Consider the following 27,057-nt stretch of genomic DNA (forward strand, 5'->3'; position numbering starts at 1 on the left):
TAAATATTGGACGATGCAAATAATGACATTTATTGAATTATGTCCGACGTACATTAATGGTCAAATATTGTTTTGTGTATCAATGGGTGGCGTAAATGTAACAGGCATTGTCGCCGTACTTAATTGCAGTAGTTCAAAGTCTTTTTCAATATTTTCATTTCATCAGCGGTTCTTGATTGTAATTAAATTTGGCCTGTAGTTATATTATTTCCTTTATTCTGTTTGAAAAAAACATTTATGATTTTTTTCTTCCATTCAAATATAATCACACGTGTAAGGATGTCTAGACTGGCAATTTTATACGGTGACAATGGTGACGTACATGTTACCAAACTACAATTTAATTATTTTAGGTATTTAGGGTAAAGAATGTTTGGTTTATTTGCTGAAATTATATATACTAATTCCATGTTATAATATATGCGAACGATGCGTATTGAAGTTCTAAATACACCAATGACTTATTTTATTATTGTAGGGCTTTTCTAATGATTAAACGAAGATTTGGAATCGAATTTTTGTCAAACGAAGAAGTATGCACATTCCGATAATCGATACTTGGGAGCTAATGTGTGTCAATAAACGTCACTTTACCTGTTATTGTTTCCTATTACATCGATAAATCAACAACCCAAATGTCAATAACCTATTCGTGTTTGGTTCGATTACATAATGATCGATTCCTTGTAAATGGTTCAAATTACTCAAGGATCATTAAACGAGGGTTCGATTATTTTCAAATACCTCAAGTGGCAGTATAAGGCAAACTGCATGAACGAGTAGATCGGAACTTTTTCTCACTGTTTAAACGCTCGCTTTTGCCTTCACACTTATGACCATCAGCTCACGCACAATAAATACATTATTACCTCCGATAGGAGGTTGTGTTTTTGGTCCCATTTGTTTTCTTGTTTGTCTATTCGCAGCATTATGTGAAAAACCATGGTCGGACTATGATAAAATGTTTGACTAAGTCACGAATAGGCCAATGAAGAAATTAGTAGATTTTTGGATTGATTATCTATGGATTACTATTGAGACGCGCTCACATACAGCAATAATAAAGAGGTCTACGGCTTGACCTATGACACATGTACATGTCGCAGACGTTATGCACTGTTTTAGTCCCTGAAAACAAGCATAAATCCGAAATACCGGTCACTTTTTACCAATCGTAGTTGATTTTCAAGTCACGCGTACAGTGTACGAGTACTGCATCAAAGCTACGCAAGTAGTAATAATTACTGTATACGTTTTGTCCAATTGAACAAGTCACAGATGCACTGGGGAACTCTTGCCGCGTTGGATTGAATGCTGTTTTGAATTTTTATATAATAATATTTTTATCCAAAGTTTCTAAGCACTTGTTAATTGTCTATAAATTCTAACAGGTACCGGTAAAGTCCTTGGCAGACGTTTGCATTCTCTGAGTGCTTTTCTAGATTCTTATGAGTCACTTCACATTGTAATACCGAGAACAATATCTAGTAGGGAAAGATTGAATTTTCTTCACTTCAAATATGAGCACGCATATAAGGATGTCTAGAGTGCAAATTATTATACGGTGACCACGGTGACGTACTCGTTGCCAAAGTGCAATTTCATAATCTGTAGGGTTTTTTTAGAGTGGAGAATGATGGGGTTTATTACTGAAATTTGTTCAACTAATTCGGTTTTATAATCCATATGAACGATGAACATTTGTGTTCGAAATCCATAATTTTATTCGATAGCCGTAGGTGTTTTTAATGATTTTACGAAGATCTGGAATCGAATTTTAGCCAAAGGAAGAATTATGTAAATCAAAATAATCGATGTTTCAGGAATAAAGGAATATCGACCGAGGGTTCGATATATTTCAAATATTTGAAGAAGCAGTATATGGCAAGCTGGATCGATTTCTTCTCAATGGTTCAAATTACCATTAATTAGATTGATTTTCAAATACTTGAAGTACAGTAGCAAGCTGCTTGTACGTATAAAGTTATTCTCGCTGTTTAGCGTTCGCTTGCTCTTCACCTATAGGACGTGTAAACCGCAAGCCTATAAAATACAGTCTTATGGGTTACTTTACATCATAACACCAGAACAATATCATGGAGGGAATGATTGAAATACTGGTAAGTTAAATGGGAATGGTGGTAGTACCTAACATTAAAACATTCATCAATTTTTGTGAATAGCGTTGTTAAGGTAGGTTTTTATATTTATGAGCGCCGTCGCGCGACTCGAGAACCGGTGGCTGCACCCCAAAATGGAGTGAATCACTGCCCTGCTGCAGTTGAATGAAATTTTATCATGATACTAGCGTATTAAAATAACTATGACCAAACATTTTATATACAGAAATAAAAAACCTTAAAGATAGATGCTCTTGATTGAGATTTCTATGTTCTGCGCGATTTTTGGCAATATATTTTAAACATATGTACATAGATTCATTAAAATGGATTAGCTTATACATGTAACACGGAAAGGTATTCGAGTGACAGCCTCTCACGTAAGACATACAGATGTAGGTAGAAGTTGTTTGGTCGACCGAGTTTGATTTGGGGGTAGACTTTACTATTGGATGTATCACCAATTGAAGTGTATCTTAAAACATCTTATTTTAAAAAAACATTCCGTTTGATAACAATATCGACGCCGACGATGATGACGATGGCGATGATGATAATGATGATGATGATGCAGTACACACCTGTTTCTCTTTGCAGGTACTTTTTATCATATTGATGACGCTCTCTTCAGGTAAGTAGCTTCTTTGACTAATCAATGTTTAACAAATTGTTAAGTAGGCGAAACTGTGAATCAGAAAAGAAGGGATGTTAGTTTTTTTTTAATATTCTTCATTATTTGAATAGTACATTTAACTTGTACCTAAATTCCAGACAACAAGGACAATAAGATTAAATGAAAAATAATTTCAAAATTGATGTTGAAAATCACGTGTATTTACAGAGTTTTGAAAGGATGGAAATTGAACATTTGACAGAAGTCAAAACAACGGCGTAAAAATTGTATCTCTTCGCCCATACTTAATTATAAAATTGCATAACGTTGTGAAGCCCTTTCTTTTAAATGCTTTGAGATTTCGAATAACGCAATTTGCCAGACTCGTTCTTTTGAGTGTTAGAATACGGTATTGCGTCCATGAGTGAACGCCAACAACGTCCACTAATGATTCTAATGATTTAAATGAGAAATACTCGAACTGGGGAATAACAACGGAGAGTATACAGTTAGCTTTGTCCTGTCACTTGCATTGACATAAACGTGACTGCGACGTATTTCTCTACACAATGAAGATCAACTAAATTAATCGAGAAAAAACAAATAAATAACTGGGTAGAATGTCACTGATTGATTATTTAATAGAAATCAAGGTTGAATGCGGTTGGGCTCTCCCATAATCTATTAGTTTCAATACCTACTTGACCGTGTTCGGATACTTTCAATAGAAGTTCGGATCCTAGGAAACATCACAAATAGATATGTATTGCTACTGCTGATTGTGCAGTGCGACCCCAGATGTCGCCAATACCACCGCTGTCTTCAACAACCGCACCTGGACGTTCACCTGTGACGCTGGGTACGCGGAGACACCACACAGACCCTGTTCTGTAATTAACAGGGTCAGTGGGAAGGAAGTGTGGAAAACTGTGGTAAGATGCTTACAGACAACGTTCGTTTCTTTCCCTCTCATTTCAAAATGTCTCCCCTTTTCTCTTTTCGGTAAAATGTAATAAACTGCCTAAGGTATGGAAGGTTAGTGTCATATGTTTAAAGCATTATAAAGTTACCTCCTCCAAAAAAACATACGAGATTCCCCAGCCCTATTCAATACTGCTTTTGCATGTATACAGTTACACAAGCTCTGTCTGTGTTTCCAAAGATACTGGATATACCGACCTAAATTATGCTCATAGCTAAAATTTCTCATCAGAAATGGACTTTTAGATCCATTTTGCCCACATAAATACCTGTTCTCCTAGAGTTAAAAAAATTTCATTTTACCCTACCCTAGTATATAATGGCTATCAATGGCAAAAATTTCTCATGTCGCACTGAAGAAAAGTACATATGATTCATCTGTGGTCCCGGTGGAGGGTAATGGAGTTACGAACGTGGGAGATTTAACACGTTATATACTAAACGCAACACCATTTCAGCAGGATAGATGTGTTGCGAATTTCATTATTATTATTATATACAAAAGTGGACATTGCTGTAAGTCATATCAGGTCTGTCATACCAGTACAGCAACGAAATAAAAGGACTAACTTTGGTCTTTCATTTTTGCATTGACTTCTTATGAAAATAAAGGGTCTATAAGAATCAAAAACGTTTCCATGTTATTTTTTAAGGTTGAGGAGGAAATAAGGCGGTGGCTAGACTGCATCATATAGCCACATGTCTAAGCAATCTTCGGCAAAGTGTGACCATTTTTCATCATTTGGTTATTTATTTGTTTATTTATTTATCATTTATGTATTTATTTATGTATTTATTCATTTATTTATTTACTTCAGATCTGATCTCAGGTAGCTGTGACAGCGGTTGGACACACAAGCCCGAAGTAGGCAAGTGCTACAGGGCATACCATACCTTCCAGAGCTACCAAGGCGCCAAAACCAACTGTGAAAACGTCGGAGGCACACTTGCCATGCCCAAGACTCAGGAATTACACGAAGCCATGGCGTCCATACTGTATGTTTGTTATTATATAGTTGTAGGACTAGATTAAAGTGAAAAGGCAATCTGGTTGACCCTAATGGCAAATAGGGATGTGTATACTGTATATATGAATTTTATATTTGTTTCAATCGTGTAGAACAGTTTCATTAGCTATGTTATTATAATAGACTTGTGAAGATTCTTTTGTCTATAGCTATTTATATTAGTTTGATCTTACCATCCAATATTTCATCTGCTTGCAGTCAGATTTCATCAGGGAATGAGGTTGTGACAGGTATGACAACCTGTCACCCCCTCTGGTGTGCTATTTGGTCAGATCCCCCCCCCTCCTTGCCTGCCCCTCCCTTAGGAGTGGTAGGTAGAGGTTGGGTAGCTCAGTCCCATCATTCCGATTCAACTTGGCCCCTGGCACTCACACTGGTATAAAACTCCACACTGTTCTCCTGTTCACACTCTCAGTGTGAGTGTCAGGTGTGTGGAGAGAAATACATCGGAGAGACAGGACGTTCCTTAACTGAAAGAATCGCTGAACATCAAAAATCGATCAAAAAACATGATAAAAAATCTGCCCTCAACCAACACCAGGAACAGACAGGGCATTGTATAACATCAACAACCACAGAAGACATAATAATCTTGGAAAGAGAGCCACGAGATCTACACCGGAAAGTTCTTGAAGCAATGATCATCCGCTTACATGGGGCCAAGTTGAATCGGAATGATGGGACTGAGCTACTCCTAAGGGAGGGGCAGGCAAGGGGGGAGGGGGGATCTGACCAAATAGCACACCAGAGGGGGTGACAGGTTGTCATACCTGTCACAACCTTATTCCCTGATGAAATCTGACTGCAAGCAGATGAAATATTGGATGGTAAGATCAAACTAATATAAATAGCTATAGACAAAAGAATCTTCACAAGTCTGTTTCAATCGTATTGTGCAGTTACTGTGTACTAATACAAGGGCATAAAAGGATATGCTACACTTCGGTATAAACTGAAAAGATTTGAATATGAATGTTAGATAAAGCTTCAGCATTGAATGTATTGCATTGCAGTCGATTTATATGAACCTAAGATACAAAAAAAAAGTATAGTATAAGCCAAGTCGCGAACTAAAACATAATATACCGCAGAGATAACATATCTTCTTTAGGACCAATAGAGAGTATTGGATTGGCTTGGAGCGACTAACTGGAAACACAGATACCTGGTTGGACGGCACACCGGTGACGTGGAGCTATATCTGCTCATGTGACACTAAACAGTCGTCCTGCGCCGCGTATCGAACTTTGGGGACCCACGGCGGTGGAAATCACTACTGGGCAGACACTGCGTGCGGCCTGTATTACGTTTATGTGTGTGAGAAATCAGGTGAGCGTTTTTTTTCCGGACCTTTGGTGACTTCGGTCCTCCCATCGCAGACCAGTGTAACGAAACTTAAGATCCGTGTAACAAAAAGTCCGCCCTCCATTTAGTTATAAAGGTTAGGGTAAGCCTGACCTAAGTGGGTCAAAATTTAGGGCGTGGCTTACCTGTACAAATGAAGCAGACCCTCTATCATGGGGGACTCTCTGTCACGTTATACCGGCCCATTTAAGAGCATGCAATGCTTGACACGGTTACACTAGATGAAATACTCAAGTATACCAAAAAGAGGGGATTTCTTTTTAAACTTGTGAAAGAGAGTAAAAAGATACTTTGCTTCTAAAACGCTCGACACGGCAGATTGCTTAAGTTAACGAAACAGCTGGTTGGATGTACAGTTGGATGAACAGTAGTGTTATATAATTATATATCTGCTCTTGCGATAAAAAACAGTAAGATATGGGCTAAAATACATTTTCTTTTCTAGATGGCACTAGTGGTGGAGGAGGGGTACCTAACCCATGTCCGTCAGGCTGGTCCCACAAAGCGTCTGTCAACAGATGTTACTGGCAATCTGGCCACACGCATGCCAATTACGAGGACGCTAAAGCGGACTGCGCGAACACAAACGGCGCCACCATAGCGATGCCGAAGACTGCAGAACAACAGGCTGCAATGGAGACCATATTGTAAGTTTGCCTCTAATCGAAATTCATCATATGGACAAGGAGGTTTGCAAAACGACCCTTAAGATACGGGCAGTGCGGTCAACTTCACTGTATTCATTCTTTCCAATATAAAACAATGAAAACCAAAGCGTTTTCCAGACCTCTGACAGACGATCGACTCCAATTTCGATTTTGCAGAACAGCTTATGAAGAATGGTTGCTTTAAACAAAGTCAAGAAGCATAACGTGCATTGTTTTCTGGCAGACATATTCGACATATTCGAAATAAATAGTAGGCCTACCACTTGCGTCCCAACCCATCTCGTTCGACAGTGCTGATCACCCAGTATCGTGTAACAGGAATGCAAGTCCGCTAGGAACCGTAGACCGCTTCCCATTAGGCCTACTTCGTACAGGTGACATTCGTCCCATATACTAACCCCAATACTCCAACTAACCCTAACCTGTAATAATCATTTGGGAGCCCGGACTTCCATTCCTAGGAATTGCATTCCTGTGCGGTCACGCCGCGAAGTCACCGTCAACGCTCCTCCTCCTAGTAGGCCTACGATGGTAGTTAGGACTATTATTGTACTTTGGGAGGCTCTCTTATATTTCAAAATCACCATTTCTGCCACACAGAAAACATAAAAAATTGTAGGACAAATATACTTACCATACGAGTAAAGTATATGAAAGAAAATTTCGGGCTAATCCAGTTCAGGCTAATCCAGTTCGCTTTCCAGAGGAAGCGTCCCAGAAAACGTCACGGAGTTTGTAAACAAGTCGTACGTGGGTACCTTGCGTCATAAGGTCTAATCGGGCGTTCTTCGCTAAACGCAACATTTTCTTGACATATTCGTAACGCTGCGATCAAAATAACAACAAAACTTTCATTTAATGATAAACTACATATTTTACTGCATGATATATTTTGATAATTAGTCGCTGTCGTAAAAAAAGCAATCAAGCTAATATGCTTCTTAAATAGCATTCTTACATAGAAAATAATATATTGGCAATAGGCCTATTGTGTGAACTTGAATTTGACTTTTGACCTAAATTTTTCAAAGTCCGTCATCGTCCATTGTATTATTGTTTATGGTCATTTCTGGTTTCCAGGTCAAGTGCTCAGTACTGGATAGGGCTTGAGCACGTGGGTTCCAACCCCGACCAGTGGGCCGACGGTACCACGCCAACCTACGACAACATTTGCTCTTGTGACGGCCGGGGCAGCTCCAGTTGTAATGCCTATCGGGTACACAACAGCTACAGCTTCCAGTGGATGGACCGTTCGTGCTCTTATAGTTATCGCTACGTTTGCGAAATAATAAGTAGGTGTTTTGTCTCAGATCACGGACTTTGGTTTTGTACTCACGGTGTACCCTAAATTCAAGTTTTGGACCGCATGAACAGCGGTTATCGATATGCACTCTGCCTCTTAGTTGTCGAAGATAAGGCCATATCACGGCCTATGTAAAAAAATATATGAAGCGTGAAGCCGTTAAATGCCTGATAAATTGTATTTCCTACGATTAACATTTCGATATTACGATTGTTTTTGATCTTGCGATTGAACTTATAATTCAGTTAGCACAAGTTGCAGCGCCCCCACCTCTCCTGCCAATACCACAGAGGTCGTAGCGGGCACAAACGTGGGGGACAATATCACCTATACTTGTGAGTCTGGGACAACTCTTACCAGCGGAGACCTCGTGCGAGTGTGTCAGTCCACCGGGGCATGGGATGGCTCGGCGCCTGTTTGTCAGAGTAAGGGAATGTAACGTCAAAACTGTCAATGCCTTCACGTTTCACATATTGTTTATCATGTACTTTGTATATCAGTTTTAGCCGTGTTCCTTAATTTCTAATGTAGGCTAAGTATAAGATCTCATCGGGACTTACACTAAATGTAATGTTCTACGTGTTTAATGTTTTAGTCTTGTTATAAGCTGACGTGCTCCTGCAGTTGGTGACGTCACTCATGACATGTGGATGTCAAGCTACGGTAGTTCTAGTGTTGCCTTCTTATCTGAATCTTACAATACATAAGTTGTGAACCCTTCTCACCGGCCGATGTCATATAAATCTTAGGACTTTTGACAAAGTAACAATATTGACCTTTTGTTTACATCAAATTAAGGCGTCTTCTTCGTAGCCGCTGATACCCATATGAATCTGAGCGACACACAATGCTGATACTGATGACCTTATTGTAACATTACAGGCTATATAGTGATCTACTGTATCTTTACACCACCAAGGTGATGAGCTACTGTACAGCTTAATGTTTCTTGCAGACTCCACTAAAGTCACGTCAGCCTACGAGAGTTTCAGTGTTGATCTTTATTTTATTTTATTTTTTTCAGACATAACCTGTAGTACCCCTTCTGCGCCAGCTGATACAACTCAGGTCGTAGCGGGCACAAACTTCGGGGACAATATCACCTATACTTGCGCGACCGGGACATCTCTCAGCAGCGGAGATCTCGTCCGAGTGTGTCAGTCTGACGAGACTTGGAGCGGCTCGGCGCCCGTCTGTGAAGGTAAGGGAATCCAGCGTGACACGTCAAAACCGCTGTTCTATTCACATAGACAAAGTTGGGTCTAGTGAAGAGCAGAACGCATACGGGCCTCTACCTAAGTTTCCGAGGTACATCTTCCCCCTAAAATAAATTGGAATTAAAACGCAGCAAAGGCAAGAAAGTTTACATCAATGTGCTCTTCATATTATTAAAAAACTTGGCCTCGTCTACTACTGCATAGCTTAAATGGGTGGCGTTTTGCACTGGATATCCACATTAGAAAAAAGTCAATTTTCTCGGACATCTTTGGTAGCTCCTGTCTTATTTCCAGTGCCTCCCATTTGTTCCTCTGGTTGGACGTACGTGCCCTCTGTCGGCAGGTGCTACAGAAATTCCGGAAGTGACAGGCAGACCTACGCAAACGCAAAGACTACGTGTCAGGGGTTAGGCGGGACCATCGCCATGCCGAAGACAGCCGAGCTACAGGCAGGGATGTCAACCGTTCTGTAAGGGAATGTCCGTTTATTGCATTTTGTGTAACGGCATTTGCGGCAATCCATTCCAACTGCCGTTCAGTAATATCATAATATAAGCAATTAACTGAAAATCATTCACAATGCAGACAAGATGGCAATTACCATGAGTAAATATATTGTATACATATTTTTATATGTTTTCAGGGAAAATCAGCAATACCACATAGGCTTAGAGCGCATGAATGGTGGAGCCAATCAGTGGGTAGACGGTACAGCACTGAGCTACAGTAATATATGTTCTTGCGACAACTGGCAAAGTGGCACGTGCGCTTCTTACCGAACTTTGGGGACCAGTTATCTGTCCTACGGAGGACCACACATATGGGCAGACAACTCATGCAACAACAATTTACGTTACGTCTGCGAAATATCGGGTATGTCGCTGATGAGTGCGCTTTCTGATGCCTGTAGTGAACGCCGTTGTGTCAATGAGGTGTCGATCGCTCTCTTCAGATGCCATAAAATTTAGCTACATGTGTAATTTGTTCTAAATCTACATCTTATCTGCATTTTGATTTGAGGAAAGGCATTTTGACAAAAGAAAGCAATACATTTTCACAAATCCTAGATTTCAGGCATTATAAAATCAACTGTATTTTATCAATACGAATTGAACTATTAACCTTGATCCTCGACCATTTTTATATTCCAGTTGAACAATGTCCTCTCCCCTCAACGCCGGCCAACGCCTCTCAGGTTGTCAACGGGCTGCGCATAGGAGACAATATCACCTACACGTGCAACACCGGTTACTCGCTTGAAAGGGGCGACCTCGTACGGATATGTCAGGATAACGGGGCATGGAGCGGCTTGGAACCTGTATGTAAATGTGCGTAACGTAGTTCTTGATCATTTTACCAATTCTTTTTATCACAAAGGTAAATGTGTGTGAGACCAGTCATACATGTTCTAATTGATTTAATCATTTAATTTAGTTAATTATGTGCCTGCACTGCGTTGGAGACATTAGGTTAATGCGAGTAGAGGTTTAGCCTCCCCGACCTCTTTTATATCACGTCTATCGTAAAAATTATAAAGCGAAGCAAGGGGGCAAAGGAGAGAGGGCTCGCTTTTGTTACTTTCTTGATCCATTACCCCCGTCTTAAACCCATGTGTCTTGAAAGTTACATATGCAGCGAGTAAAGACACATCGTATACAAATCTCTACTCCATATCAGCTTCTTATACGTTTCAAATCAAGACCGCTTGCCAAACGATTAACCAACTTATTCAATCGGCCAGTCAAAAAAAAAGCTTTAAACTACACATTCTACAAATATTTGGTCATAAAGTTGACCAGTTCCTACAGTTCGTAAAAATCCGCCAAATGATATAGTTATATATGGCGCATTACTGCTGTGCATTCAATAGCATAATTATTTCAATGAGAGTTCGCGTAAACGACCAAGGGTCATTTATACTGGCATCACAAAAAGTTAGACCAATATATCTGTTCAAACACCATTTATCGGGGAATGTAAAACGATATTTTTCGCACGTCTTTTAGTAATGCTATTTGAAACAATAACGTGAAATATGGTCAAGTTTAGTGGCAATGATTTGACATGTCAACTACATGACATATAATTTTAATATTAAAGACACATTATGTAACAAGCGATAGTACAGCTGTTTGTATTTCCTTAAACAAATGCAAATTACTACAACCAGTTTCTTACACGACCCGAACCAGATTAACATGCCAAAATGCAATTTATCGGTCAGGCGATAAAAAAACTTTAAAGATGCACATTTTTAAAACTTATGGTCGTTTACTTGATCCACTCAGTTGGCCCTACAGTTCGTTATAATACGAAAGAAGATGATGAAACTAACCCTTTGGTATTGCTTAAGTTTTTTATTTATTTATTTATTTTTTATTTTTTATTGTTTTTTTTGTGTGTGTGTGTGTGTGTGTGTGTGTGTGTGTGTGTGTGTGTGACAGCACGGTGTTGTTTTGTAGGTTTAGTGGAAGTTATTTGATTTGACTGATTTTTTTTCTACTGGCATAATACGAATCTTAACTGTCTCGTTTTCAAAATTGTAGACAGTTACAGTATCGAGGTTGCGTGCGAATCTGGGACGGTATCCCTACAGTGCCCCCATCCTATCCATATTGTGGACGCTCTATATGGCCGGACCAACACTTTAACGTGTGTACACAGTGCCATGTCCAACACGAACTGCAACGCCAGCACGTCCTACAGCGTCGTGGCCGCAGCATGCGAGGGTCAGCAGTCCTGCTCTGTGGTAGCAAATACGGCTACTTTCAGTCAGGATCCTTGTTCTGGAACCTACAAGTACCTGCAGATACACTATAGATGTCCAGGTAAACGAGTAATTGGAATTATAGTTCCACGGAGGCCCCTGATGTTCTATGTAGCTGACTTCTACTCTCTCCTGATGGTGACGACTGTGGTGACGCTATTGCTCCTACGTCGTAAGGCCACACTTTTTTAATTTTATGGATGACATCCTGCGCGCGCACGGATTTTCGCCCGTTCTCCAAAAAAAAAAAAAAAAAAAAGCCCCCCCCCCCCAGCCCCCAACGAAGTCGGTTGTCGCAAACGTTGTTATTGAATTTGCAAGGAAATGAGCTTTCTGCGCATGCGTATTTTCGCCACGTGGAAATGCGGCCACTTTGCTGTCAAATTCATCTCTAGGATTACTTTCAAATTACACAACAATAAAAGTCATAAAGAGAACGGGCGCCATCGTTTTGGATTGGTATGCCATTGATATTGGGCATGGAGATATCACCTTTTTACAATTGTGCGAAAGGCTGGCGGCGGCCGAAACATTTCTGTGACATTCTGTATAAAGCAGCACATTAATACCAGGTTTTCTGTAGCGAAAAAAGGGTCGACAAGGGCGTCGAGGTATTTGGTGGGCTGAAGGTCGGACAGGCCACCTGACAGTTAAGCTGCTTCGTGTGAGCTGAAGTTGACAAAATGGCATCGTCTGAAATGACCTTTAATAGATTTGGTAGTATTGAGCATATCTTTGCATCATTTTTTAAACATTTCTGTGAAGTGTTCAAAATGTTTTAATATTCTGAGAATACAAATAAAGACACACTGTTTGATTGATATTTGTTTTATTGATTGCTATACCAAATGAATGCATGAAATAACCTTAAATAGATTTGGTAATATGAAGTATATCAATTCATGACTTTTTTTACATTTCTACGAAGTATTCACAATGCTTTAATATTTTGAGAGCATGGATAAAGACATATTGTTAGTTTGATACGTGTTTCTGTGGTTAAATTTGTGTTTCCAGCTGTGTACTGACAGCATTCCTTTACTTAAGCAGTTTTTTTTTTTTGGACTTTTTTTTTTCGCCCTCTCGCACCGATTTTGGGGTACCCAGAGGATGTCATCCATAAAAATAAAAAAGTGTGGCCTAATGTAGTAGTATAGTGTTCTTCAATCTGCAACAGGAGTGATATTGTTTTTACCGCTGTTAGAATGTTGCAAAAATAACACTTTAGTAGGCCTATATACATGTAGAACGATTTGAAATTACTGTCTTTTTCTGCCATTGATACGCATCTGAGGTTGTGAATAGAGCTGTCGCTGTCATATTTGTCTTTGGTTGTTACTGAATGGCGATTGCTATTAAAGAAGTACTGCTTACTGGGTAGTATTTGCTATGTTTACTGAAACTGCCTGGGATTTTACTAAGTGTGTATTGGTGGTTATTACACTGATTGAAATTAACTTGACAATTTATTATGAAATAAATGGTTTCATTTGAACCCCAAGATTGAAAACACAACACGAACAAAGGTTAAATCTGTTAAAATGAAACTTCGTTCCTATAAAGAATTACGTACAGTGCTGCATCCTATAAAGATTATAATGATAGCAATGCTCTTTTCTGTTTACAGGTGACGCCGAGCCGGTGGCATTTTGGCCGTTGGACGCTAACAGCCTAGGCACCGATTTAAGTGGGAATGGACACCATGGAACAGTGCATAATGTCTCCTCGTCGCCCGGACCATACGGACACGCACATGCTTTGACCTTTGCTGAAGCCAGTGATTCCCATGTGGTCATACCCGCGCATGCGCAGCTTTCAGTCCAGAGTTTCACTTTGATGTTCTTCATATATCTGGAGAACTTGGACCCCAGTTGCATATTTGAGTACGCATCCAATCCAGTCGCGTCTCACATATGGCTTCACCCTAACGGACAATCCCTAAAGGTAAACCTCATTGACTCAAGCGACCACAATCTGCAGCACTTCAGTCAGGTGAACAATATATTTACAGTGAGAACGTGGCACAGAGTGGTCGTCAGCTTCTCGCAGACTACCGGGGAACTGACCGTGGAATCTGAGGTGTTTGACACTCAGGAGTTTACCAATAATACAAAACAATTGGGGAACTTTACTCATCACACTAATGGCCTCAATCTGCAAATAGGCAAGCGGCAAGGGTTGGCCACAGAAATGTTCGACGGACGATTATCGTGTGTTCATCTGTTTGATGATATCATCGATGAAGACTCCAAGAATGCAGCGTGGGAACGATGCCGAGAGAGAGGGAATTTGGGTAAGTGGTCAGTGTACTGCCTTGACACTGCTAGACCCAATATTTGGTGTTTGGGAATCCAGTTCTATTCTCACGGCATCCTTGCAAACACATAATTTAACTATGTGATGAAGAAAAATTTAACTCTGATTTCTCATTACGCTCTTTGAAAACAATTAAATGATGAAATTTCTACCTGTCATCGTATTTATCTTTTATCTATTTGACATTAGCGTGCAATGCCCCGGATGCCGGCGTAAACGCGGTCTACTCTGGTAACTTGACAATGGGGTCTGTGGTATCGTACACCTGTAACTTTGGTACCTCGTACGCCAGCGGGGACTCCAACAGAACGTGCCTGGGAAACTTAACGTGGTCTGGTACACGGATGGAGTGCCAGTGTAAGCATGAGTAGGACAGCACATTGTGTTAGGTGTGACAGCCTAATGTTTTAGGTGTGAAAATCAACTAAAACTACTGCGTTGCACAGCAAATGCAACGAGAAACTAAACGTAATATTCCTCCATGCAAATATATCATGTATTTTTTACAGATGTCGTTTTCTGAATATTTCATTAAGTAATTAGAGAATAATCTCTTAAATGGAATTTCGCTGCGATTTTGCTGATTGTTGGTGGGGATAACGTGACCTTGTATTTTTAGAACAGATATTTTATGTTCTGCCTGCTTATGACTTTCCAAGACTTTACAATACTTCCTCTCTACCTTCGATTAAGTCTGTAATGATAAATCACTTTTCTCTGTATCAATCTTCAGGGCTTTATAGTAATAACACGTCCTCCCTACCCAAGAATATTCATGACCATAGTAACATCGTTTCCTCCCTACCCATGAGGAACATACGCCTCATACCCAGTGCTATAAAATGATTCGACCAGCATTTAAAAATAACAGCATAACCAGGGCACTCTGCCAGATGTTGTAAAACGCACGCCAATTGAGTCAAATTGTTTTTTCAGACGATCTGCAACAAGTTGCTTTCTGGCCATTTGACGGCAACAGTCTCGGCAACGACTTCACCGGAAGAGGGCACCACGGAGTACTTCATAACGTGATAGCAGCGCCGGGCCCTTTTGGGGCTCTTCATGCGTTGGAATTCACTCCCGCCTCTCTATCGCACGTCACAGTGCCAGCACATGCCGATCTAGATGTCAGAAGCTTTACCTTGATTTGGCTAATGAATCCTGTAAGTGTGGGTTCAGCTGGAGTAGGTTGTATATTTGAATTCGGATATGGAAAGCCCCACGTATGGCAGTGGAATGCAGGTCCTCACTTATATGCCAACCTGGTTGATACTGCCAACCGAAACCACATTTCCACATATCAGAACGTATTTACTGCCAACACGTGGCAGAAAGTCATCGTGCAATATGACCGAGACACGGGGACAGTTTTGTTAGGAGTGGGGTCTCTCGATTCCCAATATTTCAATAATTCAACTGCGTCGATTGGCCAGTTTGATCTGAATACAGCAGGTCACGATTTTCACATAGGCAGACGGCCTAACGTCAATGTATACCTGTTCAATGGCCGGCTATCGTGCATCCACCTTTTTGACAAAGTAGTCGACTTGCAGACAATTAACGAAGCATGGGAGCTGTGCAGAGAAAGAGGAAACTTAAGTGAGTATTCTAGTGGTGTTATAATATTGAATTATTCAAATCCTAAATCAATAAACAGATATGGATATAATAATGTGTGTGTGTGAGAGAGAGAGAGAGAGAGAGAGAGAGAGAGAGGATAAAATAAAGACAGTTCTTTGGGTTTCTAAATGTACTGCGTATAGACTAGAATTGAAACTGAAAAGTAGGATTTGATGGTTTGCAAAAAAACTGCTAGATATGATAAAGGGTCCCTTATTAGTGGCAGTCTATTCTTTAAGTTGTGACGCCCTGAGTTAGACATTAAATTTGATTGTTTGGTTGGGCAATTAATTGTGCTTGTTGTGCCGCCTGAATGCGTTAACTGTGACAATAATTGTCAGGTACGAGACTCCATTATATAAGTGGATTCAGCGGATTCAGCCAGATCCATCTGCACGTTTTTAATCATATATTTTTTTCTTCAAGGAACATATATTTGAATACATGCCACCTTTAAATGTCTGTATCAATAAATATGATTAAAATGTACTCGAAACAGTTAAGGTACTAAATACCAAAGGGATTAATGGGATATGACAGCTTTCGCGACATGTTCTCTGGCAGTTCCCAAAAACCGTGATTGACATTTTGCTTTGAAAAACTAAATGATAATGATGTGTGCATAACAAATACAAACTTATATGGCCTCTTCTTCACTGGTATTATTTGTATTTTTTATTTTTAAAACGACATTGATTGAAAGGGTTATATTAACAGAGCTTTATCTTTGTCCAGAGACGTTCACTCACTGAAAAAAAATTTTCTGTTCTTTAATAAAAATCTGTTTTCATGTTTTCGAATTTCTTCAAGTCCCTTGACCCTTTCTAATTACTGTGGATATCTTTTTTGATAAAGTCATTTAGGTAACAGGTTTGTTACATATTGAAATCCCTGGCCTTTTTATTTATTTATTTATTTATTTATTTATTTATTCAGCATGTTCTGCTCCTGAACCCGGGGTAAATGCGACTTATTCGGGCAACTTAACCATGGGCTCGGTGGTGACGTACAGCTGTAACGTGGGTCACGTGCACGCCAGCGGTGACGTCACTAGAACGTGCCTGGGGAATTTAACGTGGTCCGGGACGCAAATGGAATGTGAAAGTAAGTGTCACGCTAAAAACAGTGCTAATCTAAGCCACACACATCGTGTATTTTAAAAGTATCAAACTAGAGCGTTTAAGAAGAGATCCGACTGAACAGAGCAAATGTATTTTTAAGTGCTCGTTTCCGGATTCAATCTGAACAAAAGCACTATAAAAACCAGCTATAAGGATATCGAAATTGATAACTTGTTCACATGTAGAACATAGTACAGTTAATAAGTGCATTTTCTTTCCAGTTGTTACTTGCAGCGACCCTGGTTTCATTGACAACAGCGCCAGGCTTCCGACCACGAGCCAAACATTCTATGGCGGGAACAACGTGACTTACACGTGCAACAGCGGCTATTTTGTAGCAAATGGTTCGTTGACACGTGTCTGTCAGGACAATAGCACTTGGAGCGATGATCCGCCTTTTTGTGAAGGTGAGTCATTGAAGAATAGTCTTAAATAATATCTATGAGAAAACGTCTTGATACTAGACCACGGTTCCGTAAGGAAAAATTCCTATAGGGTCCCATAGGCAATCGGCTCAAAATCCGACGAATGGCACTAGAAGACATATATTCTGCCCCCGTGCCCTGCTAATTGTAATAAAATTGTTCTAGTCGATTTTATAAATTCGCAAGACAGTTTTTAGGCTTGTGCCCAACCCCTTCCCCGTTAGCGAAGTCTGGGATCTGCTAGTGCACGATAAACAGACAGTTTAAGGGGGTCTATTTTTCTTAAAATATGATGCAGATCCAACCTTTTCCGGATCAAGGGAGCGTCTTGGTTGGAATTCACACCCGGTACCACCCCCACCCTTCCAATGAACTTAGCCTGCCTTCCCATAGATTTAGATCGATCCATCTGGTTCGACCTCACTCCCTGGGGGCTCACGCTAAATTGCTGTCGACTCAAGAGGCTTAAATGTCTGTCACGTTTACCGAATCAGCTAGGGTAAATATAATTACCTCTTAACAGCTTTACTAGGCGTGACAGACATTTAAGCCGGTCAAGTTGACAGCAATTTAGTGAGACTACCCAAGGGGATAGATCGATCTAAATATCTGTGGGAATGGTCTCTTGTAGACCTGCATAAATTGTTACTTTTCAGTCATCCCTGAGTTTTCAACGCCGTGCTATGGCGACTGGGGACATGGCTACTACGGTCACTGCTACATCATCAACGACACTCTCACAGATTGGGAGACAGCAAATGATAATTGCCATAGACTCGGAGGCTACATCTGGGTTCCAGAGACAATTGCCGAGAGGAACTATGTGTCTGGTTTATCGACACTTAGTCGCTGGTGGGTTGGTAAGTATATATTTACTTTTAAGTAAGGTTTATTTATAAGGATTTACAAAAATATCCAGACTAACAGTGAATTATTTGACCTTCCACATAAGGGTATATATATATATATATATATGTTATTCATGGTCATGTCTACTTGATATTGAATTTAGCCGCGTTTAGGTTCACACAAATATAATTATTGCTGCAAAAACATGAGAGGTATAGTTGTTAGCAAAAAAAGGATATCGGGTTTGTATTACATAAAATAAATATTGTGAAATGAATTGATGAATTTATATATATTTGAGCACTGAATTAATTAATGACTGTTTAATATGGCTTGTGCTTTGAGCCATTGATTTTTATTTATCTTAAGTTGCATAGGGCAGGGCAATCTACATGTAGGACAGAAATGGGCCAAAAAATTAGGTCGTACAAGCTTTTGTGAACTTGGGCGTTTTTGTGACACAAGCCAATAATTCTCGAAGACTCGTAAATACAGACTCTGATTATGAAACACCTCTTTCTTCAGGTATTACCGACCCATGGTATACGGAAGCAACTATTCCGCTGTCTGGATCTCTGTTGAAAGATGACATTTTCGCTAGCAATGAACCGGATAATTTGGACAGGGTTTACGTTCTCTTAAACGGAGCTGGCGTAAGTGACGCTAATTCGGGCACTACAGGCAGGAGGAACATCTGTGAGCAAAGCCCAGGTAGTATATACAACATTGTGTCCCTATTGGTTTATATTTCAGTACAGATTGGACATTGTTGGTTGTGATTAATTGCCTCTGTCAATGCATGATTATAGATATGTGTTGAATTGCTCCAGTTTGAAATGTATTATATATAACGGAGAGAGAGAAAGAAGGAGTGTGCAATTCATTTCTTTAACAAAAAAAGTTGGGAGATTCGAATTCAGTTGAGTTGAGATATCGTTATCATTTCTTTTCATATCAAATAAACTCTATCCTGAAAGTTTCATCAATATATACGATTAATGCGAATAATTTTAAGGACACTTTGTTCACCAACAAATAGACAAACCTACGCTGATGCAAACAAAACCATCTCCGTGCGATAGGCGGATAGGCAATACAAATACATATTTCAGCTTACCTTGGTTGTTATCGTACGGATAGCAGTCTGACGGCAACCCTCAGCAGCCCCGTACACATGAACCTCCAGCAGTGTATTGAGTACTGCCGTGGCTTGTCCCGTGCCTACGCCAGTGTGTCTTCCTCGGAGTGTTACTGTACACAGACCGTCACTGTATCTAATAAGGAGAACGACTTCACTATCTGTGATACAAAATGTCCTGGAAACAAACACCAGTTCTGCGGGGGCAATGGATATGTGTCAGTGTATCTAGTTAGTAAGTGTCAGTGTCTCAGAGAGAGAGAGAGGGGGAGAGAGAGAGAGAGAGAGCGTGTATTTATACTTTTAAAATACACCTGTCTACTATAGATGAGCAGACAGCTGCACAAATAGATAGTCGGACTAATTACTATACACTGAATATCTCTTTTCGTGATTAATGAAAAAAGGTCCAGTTTAGTAAGAACCGCTGCAACCAGTTGGACTTGGGACAATAAAAAATTGTGAACTACTGCAATTGTCTATTGTAAACCGCACTGAAACGTAATGCAGCTGACAGTATATAAGAACAAGACTTGACTTTTACTTTTTAGCTTGGATATCAGTAGTGGCTAGTTCTTGTGATGTCCTGTATAAAAACGGTGTCCGGGAGTATGGTCAGTACTGGGTGACAGCGGCTGGGATAGATCAAAACATCCGAGTGGAGTGTTTTCCATCAAGTGGGTATTTGTCCCGTGCTTAATCTCAGTTAATATCCATCCATTTTTTCTTATTCTTTGGATTTGTAAAATGTAGCAAATTGCTTTTTCTTACTTTTTTCTTGTGGTTTCAAAAGAGACCATCAAGTTGAAAGTATCCAGTATTTCAAAATGCACTTTTTCTGAAAACAAAATTGGTGTCTCAGTTTATACAAGTGAAAAATGCGTTATGCCTTTATACAAAAAAAAGTTTGGAACGATTTTAAATGATTACTAAACGTTGCAGATTATTCTACTAGTATTTATAAATATGACATCATTTAAAGCTAACTACATATACGTATCAATAATGTTCTGAAATAAATCTGTTATTTTCACGAGAGAATTTTGTTTCATATTTCGGCTTTGTTCTATGACATTGTTTTTCTCAAGTCGAGTTTTCATACGTCGTTTCAGAACCGTGTAACAAGTGGCTGATATATCAGATCAGCGACTCATCAATATCAGCATCATCCAGCAGAAGCAACCTCTCGCATACTGATATAAGGTATCTGTTTTGGCTCACATACAACTCAACAGATGGATTAATTATAGGAAAACTTTCTTCATATATCCATATATCAGCTTTTCAACTTAACCCCTAGTGCAAATTTGGATTATTGTTTCAATAATAATAATAATAATAATAACAATATAATTAATGATGAATATAATAATAAAGAATACAATAATAAATTATACCTGCACCACTTCAGACTATATGGTGAGAGTGGATGGGGTCCTGACGTCAGTGCTGACACTAACGGCTCTTGGGTTCAGCTTTCCTTGCCAAACCGGTATATAGTCACTGGCTTCAAGACACAAGGTATGCTTTATCACTGGTGGGGTCGGTCGTATTTTAAGTTTATTGCATGTGATATTTATTTATAAGTATTTAACTGACTAACCTTTGAGTAATGAAATCTGTTTACAGATGTACAGTAAGCCTAACAATACTCCCCTGAGTGTCAGGGCCACTGTGAAGCTAGAACTGTTCGCGGACTTCAACAGTATTGTTGATAAGGGTTATATATATGAAATTAAGATCGAGCTGGCAATACGGAAATCTAGAACCTAGGGTAAACAATACGAGTTTTCGGTAGAATGTTTTCATTGACTATATTCCAAAACATTGAACAAGATGAAAACGGCTTGGGCGTGTCATATGATTGGCCAGTATTCTACATACGAAGCAGAGTAGTTGAACATCTTTCACAGGGGCGGATTCAGAGATATTTTCTGACAGTCGTCCAAATTATCTTTGTTGATCCATCCACCATTTTTGATCGTCTTCCGACAGAAAAAATTTAGATACCCACCAATGTAAACTTGAAAATCTGACCGTCTTCCGGAAGACCAAGAAGACGGCCTAAATCCGCCCCTGTTTCATATCAATGGAAAAATGTTTTGAAATAATTCGATCTGAAGACTCAACACTTTATATCTTTTTTTGACAGGGCGTTATGACATCAATCAATTAGAGAGAGTGCAGAACTTTACAGTACAGTACAGAGATTCAAGTACTGGCAGTGACTGGCAGAGATATAACAATGATTCCCATGTATTTGTAGTAAGATTTAGACCAGCCATTTGGTAAACTGCACGTTTTGTCTTTGTTAAAGACTGGATAGTCGAATATGAATGGGTTTGTGTGTTTAACGCACGTTAAATAACGTCCAGTACTTTGAATACATTTAAGTGTTAGATGGATGTTTCTTACAATACCTAATTTATCTACTTATCCATTTCATTGCCATTTATATTGCTTTCGAATAACCAACATCTTGTCTTTAAGTTTGACGCCAGAGGGCCAACGAGTAGCGATTTCAATACCCCTGTGTACAGCGAAGTTGAGAACCCGTTCATAGCCACAGATATCCGAATTCTGCCTGAAACCAGCAGCTGTCTAGGAACCGGATGCGTCATGAGGCTGGATGTCAGCGGGTGCCAGTTTGATACATTCTCAGGTAAAATAATTCTTATCCATAGTTTGGATGAGCCAGTTTCGAAACCAAAGCTGGTCAATATTTCCTTTTCAAATTCCCGTACATGTAGAAGGTTACTCCCCGCCTTGAAACATCGCAGGTCTTTGATAGAGGTTAACTGCACAAAACGCAACTAATAGTCTGGTCTCTGATCTTTGAAACCGTTAATTTGGGTGATTAAAAAAGTGGTATTTTTCAAACATCTATGCCGTTAAATATCAAGGTCTCTAAAGCATTATCTAGATTTATTTCAATTTATCCTACCTAGAAACTGCTGTGGACGTAGGGTGTTTCCTGGATGACCCAAATCACCCAGAATTCCCGAATATCCTGTCTTCCGGTATCACGTCAACGTCAGAATGTCGTGAGCTTTGTGTGCAGGGCGGTTACTTGTACGCTGCTGTCACCAACGGTAAGTGCAACTTGAGAATATAATTAAACGTTTCGGCACACCCACACAAAAGACTACAAGTACATTTATGAAATACATTTAAAAGGTAAACAATACCCAAATGTAGAGAACTAAACTACATTCACTGCAGCAAAACGGGCACACTAAACAGCAGAAAAACAATGAAACTAATGCCGTAAAGAAAGAAACAAATAAACACATTTAATATTATTGTAATTATTATAAAAACTATTATTATTATTATTATTATTATTATTATTATTATTATTATCTCAGGGACCGTGTGCGGGTGTGGAAACCAGATTGGAAAATACGGGAAGGCAAGCACGGGGATGTGCGATATTGCGTGCACCGGGAACCAACAGGACGCGTGCGGCGGTGAATTATTGAATTCAGTCTTCAGAGTTTGGAGTAAGTACGACATAAGTATCTAGATCTTCTTCAAAAATGGCGGGATAAAAGAAGTTGGAAGCTGTTAACAGAATATATTTGCAAAAAGTAAAAATTTAAGAAGGCGTTAATGCAATGAATGTGGAATAAAATGTTCATACGACAGTGACCATGACCTGTGTTGGTAATAATAATAATAATAATAATAATAATAATATTCTTATATGGCGCCTTACATTCTATCTCAAGGCGCCTTACAATAATGGCTAATATACTAAAATCATTCTTATGTAATTTAATCGGAGCTCACATAGGCCTATATAAACCAGACATTAAAACATGCACATGATCAAGACCACAAATTTACCTTAATCAGGTGTAAAGTGCCCGGAGCTTCCACGAAAATCCAATATGGCTCTGAATACCACAGAACTTTCCCATGGTGACGTTGCAAAATACACGTGTCTCCATGGATACCGGTTGCCTTCAGGAACCAATGAAACAGACATCTTGAGATGTGTTCAGAAGCAATGGATAGGGGGTATCCCTGCCCAGGGATGCGAACGTACGTTAAAACTAATTAACCTAACTTGCGTTGCTTTTTAGTAGTCGGGACGTGATATGTACATGTAGGCCTATATAAATACATGTCTGCCACAATCAATAACGAAACTCTCAACCGCGTGTTTTAAATAGTGAACGTGACATATATTGCTTTTATATTATATATTCTTTAACAAAACTTGTACTTCTGAGCAATTTCTAATATAATAGATCTTTTAAAAATTAAGTTTTTAATTGATACCTCGAAGTAGGTCAGTCTTTTTGTCGTCCAGGCCCAACAATCTTGTTCTCAATTTCCATTAGACTGAATTATACTGTAAGCGGGTTCTGTTTCCTTATTAACAGGAATAGTGTGCAGCGGAGCTTTACCCACTGTGGCCAACGCGACAAGAACAGATACCGGGAATTTCTTGGATAGCACTGCCACCTACCGATGCCTCTATGGTTTCCTGTACCCAGATGGTAGCGATGTCCAGCAGATTCATTGCCAGGATACGGGGGCGTGGTCATCTTTATCACATTCTGAGTGCCAGGGTAATTTCTCCCCCAAAGCATACTTTGGCACGTTGTATATTTTATTCACTATTTTTTAACAAGAATCCAGTTATCGTCCCAACTCGGAATCGCCCGAGACATACCAAACTCAACAGTATAATAATAATGATAATAATAATAATAATAATAATAATAATAACAAAGGTACATGTTATTCGTTATTTATTCAGAGAGATTGTGCAGTGCGCCGCCAGATGTCGCCAATGCCACCGCTGTCTTCAACAACCGAACCTGGACGTTCACCTGTGACGCTGGGTACGCGGTATCGGCCGGAGACACCACACAGACCCTGTTCTGTAATTTACAGGGGCAGTGGGAAGGAAATGTGGAAAACTGTGGTAAGATGCTTACAGAGACCGTTCATTTTTTCTTTCGTTTAAAAAAAATCAACTTTTCCCTTTCTGGAAAAATAAAATTAACTACATAATGCCACGAAAGCTAGTAACATTCGTTTAAAATAATATTGCATTTGCATAAAAATAGCGTTATGCTTGTTCATTTGGATTAGCTTTAGAGAAGAGAAAACGTTTTGAAATATGAAATTTCTTTTATCACATACTTAAGAGTTTAAAAGCTGTACATGTAGTGTCCGGTTACTTGTAATACCATAACGCTCCTTATGGCACCATCTGATTTTCAACACCAGAAAGTCACCAACAAACTGTTCTTTTAAATTATGGTGCCGTTCACGTTGGTTTTGCTTGTACGTTTTGTTCCAATATAGAAATACATTTTATCAATAATTTACCAAATGCATATGTGTATTTGAATGATGCCAAAAATAAGCCAATTTGGAACTTGGTTGAAGAGATCAGATCGAGTGGTAAGTTCCGGTAGGTATAGTAGTAATTATTCAGTCAGTTTATTTAAATCCCCGTCATAATTGATGAAAGGCGCCAACAAGCACGGTAGGTATCTTTTTCTTTTCTGTATTGTTATACTTTGTTAGTTATGTGGACGCATTTTTTTTAATGAAAGACCTTAATTCTGGTGTAATCAGCTTGTTGTATTGACAACACCTGAACATTCATTTGATAGATTTTGTTTAGTGACAATAACAATTTTCTATGTACTTCAACATGTTTTTTTAGTTCAGGTGTTTGTTTCGAAAGATTTAGCGTGTTGACACCAATGCCATACGTATGCGTGTAATTGCTTTTGATTCAGTTGGTTGAGTGCTTCATAGAGGGCGCTCGTTATCTGTGACGGTGTGCGTGATGAATCTGTTTGGCTCTGTAGTCCAAAATCAGTGCGTTCATTACTAGAGTTGCTCTTGTGGTTCGTTATTTATAATGCTGCGCGTGGTAGCAAAGTTTGTAAGGTGCGTTGTTTCCCTGGATGTTGATTCAAGCTTGTGGAGCATCTAATAAGCATGCAGGGTGCTGATGTGCTCAAAGGAGAGAGGGGGAGAGAGAGAGAGAGAGAGAGAGTTGATTAAGGGTTTGGGGGCGGTGAGAGAATGTGTTTCAGTTTGCACCAAAGCAAACCGGCAGTGATAGTGCCAGCTTGGTGACACGAGTAACCCAGCAACTTTAAAGACATTGAAAGTCCCAGGAAATACACTGTACCTTCCTGACCAGAACAACAGAAACACCACGTGAATCGGCAACACGGAGAGAGATGCAAGACAATGTTTTGAACCTAGATTTATTGTATTACTAAGTACCATCTGGAAACAAACAGTGGAAAAAACTTAAAGTAGCAGCTTGCGTAGGTCGTAATACATGAAAGATAAAATTTTATGTAAAACTATGAGGAAAAGGGAGAACACCAATTGTGCATCGATTTGAATGATTGTATTGTCAGTTATTGTGGCCTTCCGCTGTTATACTCCGAACATTAGACAAGGGAATGGCCATAGATAGACAAGGAAGACAGACAAAAAATATTAACGCGGAACCATTAATGTTTGGAAACATGGGTTTATACGTATCATTGATGTTCCAAGGTAGTTTAACATTACATATAGAAGCCTGGAAATCGTTGCCCGACATGAAACGAACTCAAAGAAATTACAAAGAAATTACCATCGTTGCTGTTGGTGGAAATGTAGATCGTTTTCACATAGACAAAATGCCTTTTTAAAGTATGAGCTATGGCATTTGGATCTTCCATCAAAGGTCCTTGCACGTTAAGTCTCCTAAGAAACTATCTATTTTTTCACGGTACAATATCGGATAGAGACAGAAATGCCCATGGTATTCTAAAAATAGAAAATAATTTTAAAAAAAAATTTAATAAAGCAAATAATTTATTCAGCGATATTTTGAACTTATTACCGACAGATACCGTATTGTTCCAAATTTTACATATTTTAATGATTTAACAATACAACCCAAGAAATAACCAAGAAATGACATCCGTTCAATTCATTGTTATACATACTAAAGTGTCATCTTGTCTCGTAGCATACGAAAATACTGTTTCTCATTATTTAATTCAAAAATTAAATGAGATTTATTGAAATTTAATTGAAATTCTATGAAGTTTCTAATACAAATGAGAGGTCATACGAGATTTCCGTTTTTGCGAGAGCACTTGCGCACGATAGTCACTATCTCGAGTGACCAGCACTGCATACCAGAAAATTTATGCCATTGTAATTCTACTATACAATAAAAAGGAATATAAAATCCTTCTCAGATAAAATATATCCTTCTCATCCAGTTAAACTAAATGAAGATAATATAAATAATTATCTTAGGTGCATTATAAATATCAATCCAAAATATGGTTATGATTTGATATGATAACATACATGTAGTTATCTTTGGTGCATTACAAATATCAACCCATAAATGTGGTTTTACATGTTTCTATGTAAACCAGGCACTGCCCCCCCCCTTTTTTGCTGTGGAATAGGGGAGGTGGGTGGGCGTATGACCTCTCATTTGTATTAGAAACTTCATAGAATTTCAATTAAAT

General features: G+C 39.2%; 2 protein-coding genes across 2 annotated transcripts; both read left to right on the plus strand.

The window, feature by feature from the left end:
- The first annotated feature begins 14,592 nt into the window (after positions 1 to 14,592).
- LOC147759789 (uncharacterized) lies at positions 14,593 to 17,680 on the plus strand. Its single transcript, XM_086996211.1, has 4 exons — positions 14,593 to 14,735; positions 15,315 to 15,977; positions 16,935 to 17,102; positions 17,341 to 17,680. The coding sequence occupies exons 1-4, from the start codon at positions 14,621 to 14,623 to the stop codon at positions 17,553 to 17,555; spliced, it is 1,161 nt and encodes a 386-aa protein (XP_086852337.1). The 5' UTR covers positions 14,593 to 14,620; the 3' UTR covers positions 17,556 to 17,680.
- A 467-nt stretch (positions 17,681 to 18,147) lies between these two features.
- Positions 18,148 to 26,507, plus strand: LOC147759790 (uncharacterized). Its single transcript, XM_086994856.1, has 13 exons — positions 18,148 to 18,404; positions 18,919 to 19,104; positions 19,506 to 19,766; positions 20,083 to 20,208; positions 20,644 to 20,734; positions 20,943 to 21,052; positions 21,684 to 21,796; positions 22,022 to 22,193; positions 22,480 to 22,623; positions 22,900 to 23,034; positions 23,390 to 23,578; positions 23,923 to 24,111; positions 24,303 to 26,507. Exons 3-13 carry the CDS (start codon positions 19,568 to 19,570, stop codon positions 24,557 to 24,559), a joined length of 1,725 nt encoding a protein of 574 aa, XP_086850982.1. The 5' UTR covers positions 18,148 to 18,404; positions 18,919 to 19,104; positions 19,506 to 19,567; the 3' UTR covers positions 24,560 to 26,507.
- Positions 26,508 to 27,057: the final 550 nt, after the last annotated feature.

This window comes from Lingula anatina, chromosome 9, assembly GCF_051362555.1.
Source record: "Lingula anatina isolate TDL-2025a chromosome 9, LinAna3.0, whole genome shotgun sequence".
Classification (NCBI taxonomy): Eukaryota; Metazoa; Brachiopoda; class Lingulata; order Lingulida; family Lingulidae; genus Lingula; species Lingula anatina.